This window comes from Coregonus lavaretus (genome assembly GCF_964263955.1).
Source record: "Coregonus lavaretus genome assembly, chromosome: 13".
NCBI lineage: Eukaryota > Metazoa > Chordata > Actinopteri > Salmoniformes > Salmonidae > Coregonus > Coregonus lavaretus.
The window spans coordinates 14,195,037-14,209,760 of record NC_140000.1 but is presented as its reverse complement, the minus strand read 5'-3'; the positions used below and the strand labels follow the sequence as shown (position 1 = coordinate 14,209,760).

Genomic DNA, 14,724 nt, shown 5'->3' with positions numbered 1-14,724 from the left:
GGGTAGTTTAAGCAGTGAAAACCAAGTAACATACAAACAAACAAAAATACCAAGTTTACATAATGTGCAGTTATTTATCAAGCAAGCTAATGTTAAACAACTATCAGCATGAAATGGCTCATTGGTAGCTCTTTGCTTACCTGCAAGACATTGTTCTGCATTTATTTTGTCTTCCTCTGTCAACTCCTCATGTTCTCCATATTGAAATGTTAAGAACTTTGAGTTCATAGTCCGAACACACACAGAGACTTTTCGCACAACCCCAGGACTATCAAGGTCCTCAATCTTGAGCTTGGATTTGCCTTGCTTCGATTTGGGTTTGCTTGGAGCTGTGATTGTGGGATGTTTCTTCAGACAGATGCTCTTGACTTCATCATCCAGACCTTCCGCTAGCACATGAACAGAAGATTGAAGAGTATTGCAAACACCATCTGTCATCATATTTTTTATTCTCCTTTTGGGAAGTCCTGGTTGCAGCTTCTTCAGTCGCTTGTACATCTTTAGGTGAGATGTTTGCTTGTTGAACTTGTAGGGCCTTTTATTTTTCTGAACCTCCTGGGGATCGGTTGATGTGTCAGAAGCAATTTGGAATTCTTTGGATAAAAGTAAAGTCTCATACTCGCTCTGTAGAGTTTTGTCCAGTGTATATACCTCCTCACCAGACTCTCCTGGCACATGCCACTTGAAACTGGGATTCCTCAAAAGGGACTTCCTCTTTCCAGACTGCTTTTCTGAGGATAAGCTGTCACTCACGTCAGTGGTTTCCTGGTCAAGTTCCTGAGTTGAGAACAAATCGACATCTAACTGCGCCTCATTTAGAAATTCTTCCTCGTCGATAGGCAGATCAGGAGTAAGCTCTCTACCTGTGCCATCTTCTCGTTTCCTTCCAGTGCGTGGGTGTAAGCCGAATAGTTGGCCTTTCTTCGGAGAGTTTCTACGTGGCAAAACGGACATGCCAGCATCATCCATAAACCTCTGTGGAGTCTTGATCACCCGTGAGGACCGGGCACTGACAACAGGCATGATGAAGTGCTTTATGTTTTTAAGGTACTTTGATTTACCAGGCAGGTCATCAAAAGCATCAGACTGTGGTTCATCATCCACAGTGTCTTGTATATCCTGCTCCTCCAAAATTTGCTGGACGAGATCCATTTCTACCTGCTTAGATAGAGTTTTTGGCCTGGCTCTTGGTCTTTTGGTACCAAGGAACTGAAGGCTTGAATTGGGGACCTTTTTCCTTCTGTACTTGGTCTTGAGGATGCCAATGAGTTTAGAGCTTGCCGGTGTGGAAGCAGCCTCTGGGGAGGAAACTTCCTTTAGGTCTACCTCTTCAACAGCTTCAGGTACATTACCTTCTGGCGATTTACTCTCATCACTCTTTATCCCTCTTGGCCTCTGCCTTTGTTTCTGCCTCTGTCCAATCAAGGCTCTTCGCTTCTTTTTGCCATGTTTGAACAGACTTCTATGACGGCATGGTTCTGTCTGTTCAATAACAGGGGGCTCTAACAGCAGCACCTTTCCACTCACTATTGGCTGGGTCTCTGGCTCCACCTTTACCTCTGGTTGAGTGTCAGCCAAAGTCACAGGTTCAGATAGGGCTAATTCTAGGTTTGGAGTTTCAGATGATGTTGGTGTCTTTCTTGACTTCTTTCTAATTGAAATCCTAGAATTTCTTCTCCTTCTAGGTTTAGAGACAACAGACAATGTGGAGACCTCCTCTGTCTGTGGTTCAGATGGGGCCATCTCTGTGTTTGGAGTTTCAGATGATGTTGGTGTCTTTGACTTCTTTCTAATTGAAAGGCTAGAAGTTCTTCTCCTAGGTTTAGAGACAACAGACAATGTGGAGACATCCTCTGTCTGTGGTTCAGATGGGGCCATCTCTGTGTTTGGAGTTTCAGATGATGTTGGTGTCTTTCTTGACTTCTTTCTAATTGAAAGGCTAGAAGTTCTTCTCCTAGGTTTAGAGACAACAGACAATGTGGAGACATCCTCTGTCTGTGGTTCAGATGGGGCCATCTCTGTGTTTGGAGTTTCAGATGATGTTGGTGTCTTTCTTGACTTCTTTCTAATTGAAAGGCTAGAATGTATTCTCCTAGGTTTAGAGACAACAGACAATGTGGAGACCTCCTCTGTCTGTGGTTCAGATGGGGCCATCTCTGTGTTTGGAGTTTCAGATGATGTTAGTGTCTTTCTTGACTTCTTTCTAATTGAAAGGCTAGAATGTATTCTCCTAGGTTTAGAGACAACAGACAATGTGGAGACCTCCTCTGTCTGTGGTTCAGATGGGGCCATCTCTGTGTTTGGAGTTTCAGATGATGTTGGTGTCTTTCTTGACTTCTTTCTAATTGAAAGGCTAGAAGTTCTTCTCCTAGGTTTAGAGACAACAGACAATGTGGAGACCTCCTCTGTCTGTGGTTCAAATGGGGCCATCTCTGTGTTTGGAGTTTCAGATGATGTTGGTGTCTTTCTTGACTTCTTTCTAATTGAAAGGCTAGAATGTATTCTCCTAGGTTTAGAGACAACAGACAATGTGGAGACCTTCTCTGTCAGCGGTTCAGATGGGGCCATCTCGGTGTTCAGAGTTTCAGATGATGTTGGTGTCTTTCTTGACTTCTTTCTAATTGAAAGGATAGAATGTATTCTCCTAGGTTTAGAGACAACAGACAATGTGGAGACCTTCTCTGTCAGCGGTTCAGATGGGGCCATCTCGGTGTTCAGAGTTTCAGATGATGTTGGTGTCTTTCTTGACTTCTTTCTACTTGAAAGGATAGAATGTATTCTTCTTCTAGATTTAGAGATAACAGACAATGTGGAGACCTCCTCTGTCTGTGGTTCAGATGAGGCTAACTCTGTGTTTGGAGTTTCAGTGGGTTCAGGTAACATATGTGTCTTCCCTGGCCTCTTTCTAACTGAAACACTCGAACTTCTTCTCCTTCTAGGTTTAGAGACAACAGACAATGTGGAAACCTCAGTCTTCAACACCTTATCGGTCTGTGGTTCTGCTTCACTGGCAGGTTCCTCAGATGGATGTTCCGCATTTGGACTTAATTTAAGCTTGTGTTTGTGGGTTGTCCAGGGTTTATGACTTCCACGCTTCTTTCGTGGTGTAGAAATCTTTGCCGACCTTCTCCTCCTTGCTTTGGGAGTAGTCACAGCATTTGTGTCTGATAAAGTAATTTTTTCATCCAGAATTTCAATTGACTCTTTTGTGATTACCAGTATATTTTTTTCTTCAGGCGCAGGACTAGTTTGCTGGATCAAGAATGATGGTTTTGAGCGTTTAGGTTTATCGGGTGAGGATACCTTTTTTATCTGAAGGGGTGGAACAGCCTTTGCCACAGTATCACAACAGTCAGTTGGTTGAGTGGTCTCCTCTGGATGTGGTTGCGTTACCCGTCCCACTTCAACATGAAGAGAGGACTTATCCTCAAGAGACGAAGTCTCCTTAGTCTTCTTCTTGGAAGACCTCTCATTATGTGTGTGCTCAGCATCTCTGGAGGTGGTAAAACTCGTGGCCTCTTTCGCTGCAGGGTTCTCTACACACTCGATCACACTGGGTTCAAAAAGAGAGGCTTTGTCCAATTCAGTGGTATTCCGCTGCTTCTCTGTTCCTTTGACAGTATTTCCAGAGCCCTGCACTAGGGTTTCCTTGCTTTTCCCCTTAACCAATGTAAGTGTCCACACAAATTTGCTTCGTTTTTTCTTACGAGAGGAGCCCTTACTGTCAGACCGAGATGAGCCTTCCAATTTGGGGTTTCTGATTTTAATCAGCTTAAAAGTTGGAATCCCGATTATATCATCGTCATTTTTAAAAGCCAGACCGTCATTGGATTCAAAAATTTGCTTTTCAGGTTCTGTGGCTAATGGAACATTGATTTCTGTGACCATCTTCTCTTCTTGATGTGCCTTGCTTTGTTTACGTCTACTCTTTCTGGATGGTGGTTTGGCTTCCTCTATTCTTGAAACCTCTAACAAGGACTCTGCCAGACATACTTTGTCATTGCTCTGGTTTTTTGATTCTGTTACAAGGCCTCCATGTGTTTCGGAGGGTGGATTAGTAGTTCTATTTCTTCTTCGGATCACCAGTTTATTGACTTCAGTGCTAACCTCTGCGGTTCTTTCTTTCCGTTTGAATTTCTTAATGTCAGTTTTTGGCTCCGCATTTCCACTTTCCAGTGCAATGTCCTGTTTGCCTGTTGATTTTCTACCCCCCTCTGATTTTTGGTCATCAACCTCCCCAACTTTGGCCCCACTTTGAACACAGGGGTCAGTGATCTTGGAGGCAGATCTACCACGCCTCCTTGCAGGTATGGCTCCTCCGCCTCCCTCATCCTCAGTGCCATTCAGATGCTGTGCCTCATCAGCTTGTGTCTCTGTCTTTAATTTGACATGGGTACTGGAGATCTGGTCACCTTCGACATCATTAGCTTTTGACTGAAAATTAAATCCTTTTACCTTCAGCTTCTCCACAGATTTTTGACGTCCTCCCTTTTCCTTTCTCACCGTCTTCTTGGCCACCAACTTGATGGTAATCCTTGGAGTTGACGTTGCCCCGTTTTTCGCAGGACGCCTCTCCTTTGCTGGGTTTGAGTTCTTGTTTTTTGAACCCTTCCTACCATCCTTGGGAGGCACTGCATCTGGAGGAATTGCACAGTGGACTTCTTGTGAAGATTGTGCATCTTCTTTAGGAGTCGGAGACTCCTCTATCTCTTTTGGGGTGACTACAAGAGGTGGCTTCTCTCGTATCCTTCTTGATTTGGTTTTGATAGGATCACCTTATGGAGGAAAAGAACAAATGAGAGAGGAAATTACTATCATATCTAAGATGATGTACAATGCCTCCAGAAAGTATTCATACCCCTTGACTTATTCCACATTTTGTTGTGTTACAGACTGAATTCAAAATGGATTAAAATGAAATGTCTCACCCATCTACACACAATACCCCATAATGAAAAAGTGAAAACAAAATTATATAACAAAATGATAATAAAAAGGTTTGCTAATTTATTGCAAATGAAATACAGAAATCTCATTTACATAACTATTCACACCCCTGAGTAAATGCATGTTAGAGTCACCTTTGGCAGCGATTATAGCTGTGAGTCTTTCTGGGTGAGTCTAAGAGCATTGCACCCCTGGATTGTACAATATTTGCACATTACTCTTTCTAGAATTCTTCAAGCTGTCAAGTTGGTTGTTGATCATTGCTAGACGACCATTTTCAAGTCTTGCCATTGATTTTGAAGCCAATTTAAGTCAAAACTGTAACTAGGCCACTCGGGAACATTCAATGTCGTCTTGGTAAGCAACTCTAGCGTATATTTGCAGAGGTGGAAAAAGTACCCAATTGTCATACTTGAGTAAAAGTAAAGATACTTAAAAAGAAAATGACTCAAATAATAGTGAAAGTCACCCAGTAAAATACTACTTGAGTAAAAGTCTAAAAGCATTGGGTTTTAAATATACTTAAGTATGAAAATTCCTTATATTAAGCAAACCAGACAGGACCATTTTCTTGTTTTTTTTCATTTCCGGATAGCCAGGGGCACACTCCAACACTTAGACATCATTTACAAATGAAGCATTTTGTGTTTAGTGAGTCCACCAGATCAGAGGCAGTAGGGATGACCAGGGATGTTCTCTTGATGTGTGTGAATTAGACCCTTGTCCTGTCCTGCTAAGCACTCAATACGTAATGAGTACTTTCAAGTGTCGCAGAAAATGTATGGAGTATAAAGTACATTATTTTCTTTAGGAATGTAGTGAAGTCAAAGTAGTCAAAAATACAAATAGTAAAGTACAGAAAGTATTTTTACTTAAGTACTTTACACCAATTTGTCCCTGTGTTTTAGGTTATTGTCCTCCTGAAAGGTGAATTTGTCATCTTCCAGTGGCTGTTGGAAAGCAGACCAAACCAGGTTCTCCTCTAGGATTTTCCTTGTGCTTAGCTCTATTCCGTTTCTTTTTATCCTAAAAAACTCCCTAGTAGTTGCCGATGACAAGCACACCCACAACATGATGCAGCCACCACCATGCTTGTAAATATGAAGAGTGTTACTCAGTGATGTGGTGTGTTGGATTTGCCCCAAACATAACACTTTGTATTCATTGATTTGCAGTTTTACTTTAGTGCTTTATTGCAAACAGGATTCATGTTTTGTACAGGCTTCCTTCTTTTCACTGTGTATTTTAGGTTAGTATTGTGGAGTAACTACAATCTTGTTGATCCATCCTCAGTTTTCTCCTATCACAACCATTAAACTGTAACTTTTTGAAAGTCACGATTTTCCTGAGCGGTTGCCTTCCTCTCCGGCAACTGAGTTAGGAAGGACGCCTGTATCTTTGCAGGGAATGGGTGTATTAATACACCATCCAAAGTGTAACTAATAACTTCACCATGCTCAAAGCGATATTCAGGGTCTGCTTTTTTAAATTCATCTACCAATAGGTGCCCTTCTTTGCGAAGCATTGGAAAACCTCCCTGGTCTTTGTGGTTGATTCTGTGTTTGAAATTCACTGCTCAAATTGAGGGACCATACAGACAGTTGTATGTGTGGGGTACAGCGATGAGGTAGTCAATCAAACATGTGGAAAAAGTCAAGGGGTGTGAATACTTTGCGTAGTTTAAATGAGACATTCCAAAATAATTTCCACTGCATTAACATTTCCATTGGAGAACTGTTTAAGACAGATCATTAAGATGATGTTATATTCACTGGTAACACAGAATTACCCTTGTACCTTAGAGATTATGACTTGGTAGTTCAACTGTACAACCAGGTAATGCTCTGAATCTGTATACTTTACCCATTCAATAATTGAGAGTAGGGTTGGGCGGTATACTGTATACCGGGTTATTTGGAAATACCCACGGGATGGTTTTCATATACCGTCAAAACTATTTATTTGAAGTTTTTGAATACATTAAAATATTTGCAGCTATTTTTTAAGTAAATACCTGCAGTCAACTTGTACGATACGTTAGGAGATAAAGCAGATCGCATTCTTCATGTCTCCAGTCATATTTTTCATTAAATGAAGCTTACCATAGTTTCCCAGAACAGCAGCCAGTAATTTGTTCGTTGTAAAGAACACAATGGGAGAAAGTGGGAGCTGGTGAGTCCATAGCGTTCTATATGTATCGGTGAGTCTCTCTCTGTTGTGTGGTGCACATGAGGTGATAAAGTTACACTTGTATGCAATTCACTACTAAATGTTTGCCATCAGATATCTTAAAACTGTCCATGATGTGCTATACTCTCCAGCTGTGTATTTGGTTACTTGTTAGTTATCTAAGTAAGTGGCCGAATTAATAAGGAGACGGGCGGTTAGCTTTCTGCCGTGTTTGATAAATCAAAGAGCTCTGGATGAATAATCTGTACAGCTGCCATTTCTTTTCCTGTGCTTCCAACTAGCGTTTTGTCCTCCTCTCCGTTCTTCTCCCCTCTTCTCAGTGTACACGTGCTGTTCTTCAGACAAACATGCATTACAACTTTGTTTATTTGCACAATTTCTCTCGTCACATTAGCTTGTAAATGTCCACACTGAAAATGGCTACTCGCTATACTTGCATAACTTTATGAGCTAGATTTGCCAGTCTTTGCAATTGGTTTGTTTGTTTGCGCTTGTTAGCATGTAGCTAAAAGCGTCCATGAGAATTCGCTATTACGTGTGCTAATTTTGTAAACAGACTCCCAATGGGCCTTTTTTGTGTTTTTAGCGCCCATTGTGTGCTATGCCAGTAATACCGTAAATCCCGGGATGGCAGAAGAACAGTATGGAAATCTCAATACCGCCCAAGAATAATAGATAGGTGGCAAGGGATGGGCATAGGTGTAGAATAGGCTAATACTTACTTTTGAAGGGATTATGTCTGGACCGTACGGGGCCTTGATATCCTTTACGATGAGATTCAAATCCTGTGAAATCCTCTCCCTGAAAGGCAAGGACAGATTAGTAACTTTGGACACCCAATGTTCTTTTTCCAACTGTTTCACAATTTTCCATAACATCACAACAGTTTGATACCGAATATGCATTTGAAATGGATGAATATTAGTTCACATGCAACAATTAGGCCTAACAGCTTTGACAATGTGACAATGACCTAACACACACAACAGAACACAACTAGGCCTATGCAATTGACTGCTAGTACAAGTACTGTTGACTACAGAAGCTTTTTTATATCCCAACCTTGAGGGAGAACAGTGGCATGGCAATCCATTATTTTTTTTACATTTGATTTGTGTAATGTCATGTAGTGAGTGGGCAATTCCATGAGAGACTCCGATTTTTCACTTTAAAATGTATGCTAAACAAAAACCATTGACTTAAAAGTTGAACAAACCATACAACTCTATGCACAAGGACTACTTTGAACAATTTACACAGAACATTTCACAAAAACACATTTACTGTAAAAACTGTGCAGATGCTAAATTTGGTAACAGTCAAATCTCCCTCTATTTTTTACACAACCACATTTTCCAAAAACTCTTAAATAACTATCCGAATTAAGATTCAAAGATGTTTGCAGAAAGAATGGGGTGTCAGCTATGACATGACACCTTGACTTTGAAAAATCTATTTTGGTTATTGAATACACTACGTGAAGTAGATTTACAACCGGTAACAGAACTATGATAACGGAATTACATAATGGTTCACTGATCTGTACTACACAGAAATGCATAAATATGGATATGAATGTCACTCTTCATGGTGATGTATCCTGAATTAGGTACACAAACGTAAAAATATGCAATATCATACTTTGCATATATGGGTATTATTCTACACACTGGCCACTATTCTCATGATCTCCGCCCCCAAACAAGACCCTCATTAACCGGTCAATAAAACAGTAAAACATTTCCTAACAGTAAAATGGCGTGACCAACCGAAAATATGCATTGAAAAGGTGCTGACGTTTTTCATTAAGTGCTTAATGCAAACATGCAACAATAGCAAGCCTATCGTCTTACAGTCAAAAGGCTATAGCCTATTATGGAACATGCAACTCTTGTAATGAAGCAGCAAATAAAACAATTTTCAAACATTTGCCAAAATGCATTATGCGGGAAAAAACTGTTCTAAACAGCGCACCTAATGCGAGCGGTTCCATGTGTGACAGAGATTAAAATCTCTGTTAGAAACCTATATAGACTGATTAACATAAGCGGTCAAATGTATTTCCGGCTGCTAACCAATTAATGGTTAAATGTTAAAGATCCCTATTCAGTACAGTAGACTCTAGTGTGCTCTAGTGTACCAAACTTTACTGTACCAGGGGTTGCGTTAGAGTTCAGAAATCTGCATTTTGATCAAAATCTGCGTTTTAAACCATTTCCCATGCGATTTATGTTGAAAGACAGTGATTTTTTGTTTCAATATGGTGATCAGGGGCATGCAACTATAGTTCTCCTTCACAGAAAATACATTAGCGCAACACATACGGCCATCATATTTCTATTGTTTATAATAGAAAGAACGTAGCCAGCTACATTTACTAATGTGTTGCTTGAAGTTAATCTTAAATTTTACCAGAGAAAAGGAGGCTACACTGAGAAAAGTACCATAGAAAAGTAGCTACACATCAGTCAGAGCACTGTCTGCTGATAGAACGCCAGTTCGTGAATTCTCATGAGTGGAAAAGTGCAACTGAAGCACAAAATTAGTCTGATGCCGAGCAGAACTTACAATAAGAAGCATTTTAGATCTGCGTTTACAAAATGCATCAAGATACAGTATCTTATGCCTGCTCTTCTTTTTCTGCGTGAGAAAACGCAGAATTCTGCATTAACGCGTACTGAACTATACTCTACTTTTTTTTACTGTACCCAGCTGTGCTTCACAGTACTGTGCAAACTTGTGAAACATAGACGTCTATGATTGGTGATCGGACCAATTCTGAACCAATCATGGACGTCTATGTTTGAGTCAAATCAAGGCCGGTCCAGACCCACCAAAAAAACGACGTCTGTGGACGTTGAAATCAAGGCCGGGGCGGACTGACCAAATTTCAACGTCCATGGACATCCGGTGTCGGTCGGTGCTCAGTGGGTTCAGATGCTAGTTACAGTAAATGCAAAGAAAGGGGTCTCATGGGTAGTTGTCAGTAAGACCCGGGAGAGGTAACATTAACTGGGGGGGCAAAACATACAGCGCATTCAGACCCCTTGACTTTTTCCACACAAAACATTTGTTACAGCCTTATTCTAGAATGGATGAAGTTTCTTTCCCCCCCTCATCAATCTACACACAATACCCCATAATGACCCCCCCCCCAAAAAAAAAAAAAAAAAGGTTTTAGAAATGTTTGCAAATGTATTAAAAATAAAACTGAAATATTACATTTACATAAGTATTCAGACCCTTTACTCAGTACTTTGTTGAAGCACCTTTGGCAGCGATTACAGCCTTGAGTCTTCTTGGGTATGACGCTGCAAGCTTTGCACAGCTGTATTTGGAGAGTTTCTCCCATTCTTCTCTGCAGATCCTCTCAAGCTCTGTCAGGTTGGATAGGGAGCGTCACTGCACAGCTATTTTCAGGTCTCTCCAGAGATGTTAGATTGGGTTCAAGTCCGGGCTCTGGCTAGGCCACTCAAGGACATTCAGAGCCTTGTCCCGAAGCCACTCCTGCGTTGTCTTGGCTGTGTGCTTAGGGTCGTTGTCCTGTTGGAAGGTGAACCTTCGCCCCAGTCTGAGGTCCTGATCGCTCTGGAGCAGGTTTCCATCAAGGATCTCTCTGTACTTTGCTCCATTCATCTTTCCCTCGATCCTGACTAGTCTCCCAGTCCCTGCCGCTGAAAAACATCCCCACAGCATGATGCTGCCACCACCATGCTTCACCGTAGGGATGGTGCCAGGTTTCCTCCAGACGTGATGCTTGGCATTCAGGCCAAAGAGTTCAATCTTGGTTTCATCAGACCTGAGAATCTTGTTTCTCATGGTGTGACTCCTTTAGGTGCCTTTTGGCAAACTCCAAGCGGGCTGTCATGTGCGTTTTACAGATGAATGGCTTCTGTCTGGCCACTACCATAAAGGCCTGATTGGTGGAGTGCTGCAGAGATGGTTGTCCTTCCGGAAGGTTCTCCCATCTTCAAGGAGGAACTCTGGAGCTCTGTCAGAGTAACCATCGGGGTCTTGGTCAACTCCCTGTCCAAGGCCCTTCTCCTCAGATTGCTCAGTTTGGCCGGGCGGCCAGCTCTAGGAAGAGTCTTGGGGGTTCCAAACTTCTTCCATTTAAGAATGATGGAGGCCACGGTGTTCTTGGGGACGTTCAATGCTGCAGAAAATGTTGGGTACCCTTACCCAGATCTGTGCCTCGACAATCCTGGCTCGGAGCTCTACAGACAATTCCTTGCTCTGACATGCACTAACTGTGGGACCTTCCAAATCATGTTCAATCAATTGAATTTACCACAGGTGGACTCCAATCAAGTTGTAGAAACATCAAGGATGATCAATGGAAACAGGATGCACCTAAGCTCAATTTCGAGTCTCATAGCAAAGGGTCTGAATACTTATGTAAATAAGGTTTCTGTTTTTAATGTTTAATCAATTTGCTAAAAATTCTAAAAACCTGTTTTTGCTTTGTCATTATAGGGTATTGTGAGTAGATTGATGAGGAAATATATATTTGTTATCAATTTCAGAATAAGGCTGAATACTTTCCGAGTGCACTGTAACAGTATGCCAGTGGGAGAGAGGACAGTAGCAGGTGATTCAACTGTGGTTTGTGACAACTATGATTTCCCATTGTTGACAATTGCTGTATTAATGATTACTAAATAATTGATAAACAACAAAAAAATCAGTAAAAACACTAACTATTTGGTAGGTCTACCTTTACTTGTTACTTCTGTGAACGTTCATTATCCTCCCTCCACATGAGGGAGAGAAATGTGAAAATATCTTAAAGATGTGGGATTTTGGTAATGGAATTACAAGGCACAAGGAAATTTTTCTTCAACTTAAAGGAAAATAATTTCTAAATATAATTGATGATATTAGTTGGCAGGGTGTCTTTACTTCAACATTGTGTTTTGATGTATTTCTAATACCTTTTATGACTTTCTGGTAGATATTTTCTAAGATCCCTTTTCCATCTATTTGACCAGAAAGTCATTACTTATGTCTAATTTATAAAATGACATGTATTTATTTTTATGGATCTGTGCCTTCATTTTCCAAAAATATAGACTCTTAGCTTTCATTTGACAACCAATTTGATATGCTCCTACGAACTTTGTGTTGGTGCTCATGGGTCCTTTTACATGGAAATGACCAAGTATAGTGTTATAGGTTACTGCCTTCTTGGAATAGGTCTCTCATGTCAAATGTTTACCATCATTGGGATGACCTGTAGATTATCGTGCTAGTCTTGAGAACCAAACTATACCATTACAAACCCAACACAAGTGCACGGGACAAGCCATTACATCAACTAGTTAAGTTAATCATTCACAAACAGTCCAAGCACATCTTTCAAATTCTCTCCTCCTCCAGGTAATGCCTCACCATCCATGAACAAAGCTGCATTACCAAGAAACCAGCAGCAATTTACCCAGTCATGCCTGGGAACTTGGGAGGGGTTGCAGGCCTCTAGCTACATCTGCTACATGCCTGTTAATATGCAAATAAAGTCGATATTATGGCAGCAGCATTTTGTCAGCTAATGTAGAGCTAGGGTCCAAGCCAGATTATCAACATATTAATACTTGCAGTCATTAGGTAGGCCTATGTCATTTATATGTCAAATCGAAACATCTAATATGCTTTTGAGTGGTGCTCCTCTCTTGCTTGTAATGAAATAAAAAATGGACTGCATCTCACATCATGACAAATTTACCCACTACCGGGTTTCGTTATCATAGTTTTCCCTCCAATGACTTCTCCAACAAGCTAGTTACATTAGCAAGCGTTACATTGATTGACTCAGTGACTGTGACAAAAAACGGACCTGGGTGACATTCTGCAAGCCATGTTTTTTAAAGGAACGTCAAATGATCCCCATAAACCGTAGTTAGCTAGCTATCATAGAGAGTATTTATGACGTAGCCCCTCCCCCTCTTGAATTCATAGAAACATTTATGTAGCTACGTTCGTTACTCACTGCAGCAATTACAGGCATAAACCAGCTAAACACCAACTTAAGACAAATACCTGACTAGCTAGCGTAGGTGTAAGTTATTCGTGGTAAATCGTATGTCTAACTAACCATAGATCTCCAATGCAGACAAACATTACATTAGCCTTCCCCTTCTTTGTTAGCTAGCGCTATTGACGAACATCCCATGAAGTGGCTACTGCTAACGTTAGCTAACTAATGTTGACACTTATAGCAAAGTATTATGAAACGGAGCCAACTCTACAAGACACACACACAAAAAACTACACACCAACACAGGTAACCAAAATGCCATGATAAAAGAAGCAAAAAAATACTAACTCCAGCAGCGATTTGGGCTCTCACCTCTTCGCTCCCACTTGAGCTGTACCCAGCCTCCGCTAGGTTCTTGTGGTTCGACTCTATCCCAAGTAAGCGCAAGTGAGACTGGTCCTCGTTTAACGATAGTACCAGGCTTGTGGGCCTTGGGCCTCCAGCATTAGTCGCATCGTCAGCTTCTGCCCCTGATCGGTCGAGTTGCCATCGCTTCTCAGAACGCAAGCGGCTGCGAGACGACCAAGGCCGACCAGGGAAGCGACCTCGGGGTGCAGCAGTACCAACTTGCCCTCCTATGGCAGCCGCGGTTGCTGATCCGCATCCCGCTGCCGCCATCATAGCTTCAAAAACAACACCGATAGCAACTTGAGGTGAGACGAGGGAAGGCGCGAGATAGGGAGGGGGGGACCCCGCAAGGCTGCCGGGAAATGAAGTATTTCCACGGGAAAGCTTCACAGGGTAACTTGCAAATCTTTATTTAAATGATGATTGGAATTTATAGGAGTGGTGTGTGCAATGCAATATGCTTTGTAATGCAAGTAATAAACCCATTTGATATTAAACAAAGGACACTTTGCTCGATCATCGTTTGATTACAACCATTACGATTATTGATAATTAACTACAAGACCCAGTTTTACCTCCATGCAAAAAAAATACACATTTTGTGAATGGCTATCTACCGCTGTACCAAGATTTTTAGGCTTGTCCCTATAACTCAGTGGCCGAGCGGCTTGTCGTCGTCTTCTGATATGATCATACTGAATTAACCACTGTAGATGATCTGCGCGCTCCTTACATGAGAGAGAGTCAATGCACTTAAATCAAGCTCTAAACATAATTTGAAAATAAGAGAGTCAATGCAATTAAATCAAACTCTAAACATAATTTGAAAAGAAGAATTACACATCCACAAGTCTAGGCCTATATTTTTTGCATTGATAAGAGGAGAATTGTGGGGGGATATAGGCTGTATATTGCAATACACTTCACTGATGGAAATTATTCACAGAATGAGACATGCAGGTTTACAGTAATTTTGCAACTACAAGGCACATATTTTGCATATCTTTTGCATGGTAATTCTGATCATCTGCAGTCAGCAATCAAAGGTGATTTACTACGAGCAAAAGTTAATTTCACTGTTTAAATATATTTTCATTTAAATGCCATGTACGCTAGCTGAACTACATTACCCACAATGAACTGGGGGACCAGTGTGGACGTCACATCCCCCTCTACAAAAAACTGGAGCAGGAAGCAGAGGGGAA

At 41.3% G+C, this 14,724-nt stretch overlaps 1 protein-coding gene across 1 annotated transcript in view; it reads right to left on the bottom strand.

The window, feature by feature from the left end:
• LOC311140688 (histone-lysine N-methyltransferase 2A-like) overlaps window positions 1-13,837 on the bottom strand; it is a 49,303-nt gene extending 35,466 nt beyond the window's left edge. Inside the window, exons 1-3 of the mRNA XM_084175865.1 lie at window positions 13,484-13,837; window positions 7,860-7,938; window positions 141-4,775 (exon numbers count right to left, since the gene is read on the bottom strand). Coding sequence (XP_084031991.1) covers window positions 141-4,775; window positions 7,860-7,938; window positions 13,484-13,792 — 5,023 coding nt within the window. The 5' untranslated portion in view covers window positions 13,793-13,837. The remainder of the gene's footprint in view (window positions 1-140; window positions 4,776-7,859; window positions 7,939-13,483) is intronic.
• Between the last annotated feature and the right edge of the window lie 887 nt (window positions 13,838-14,724).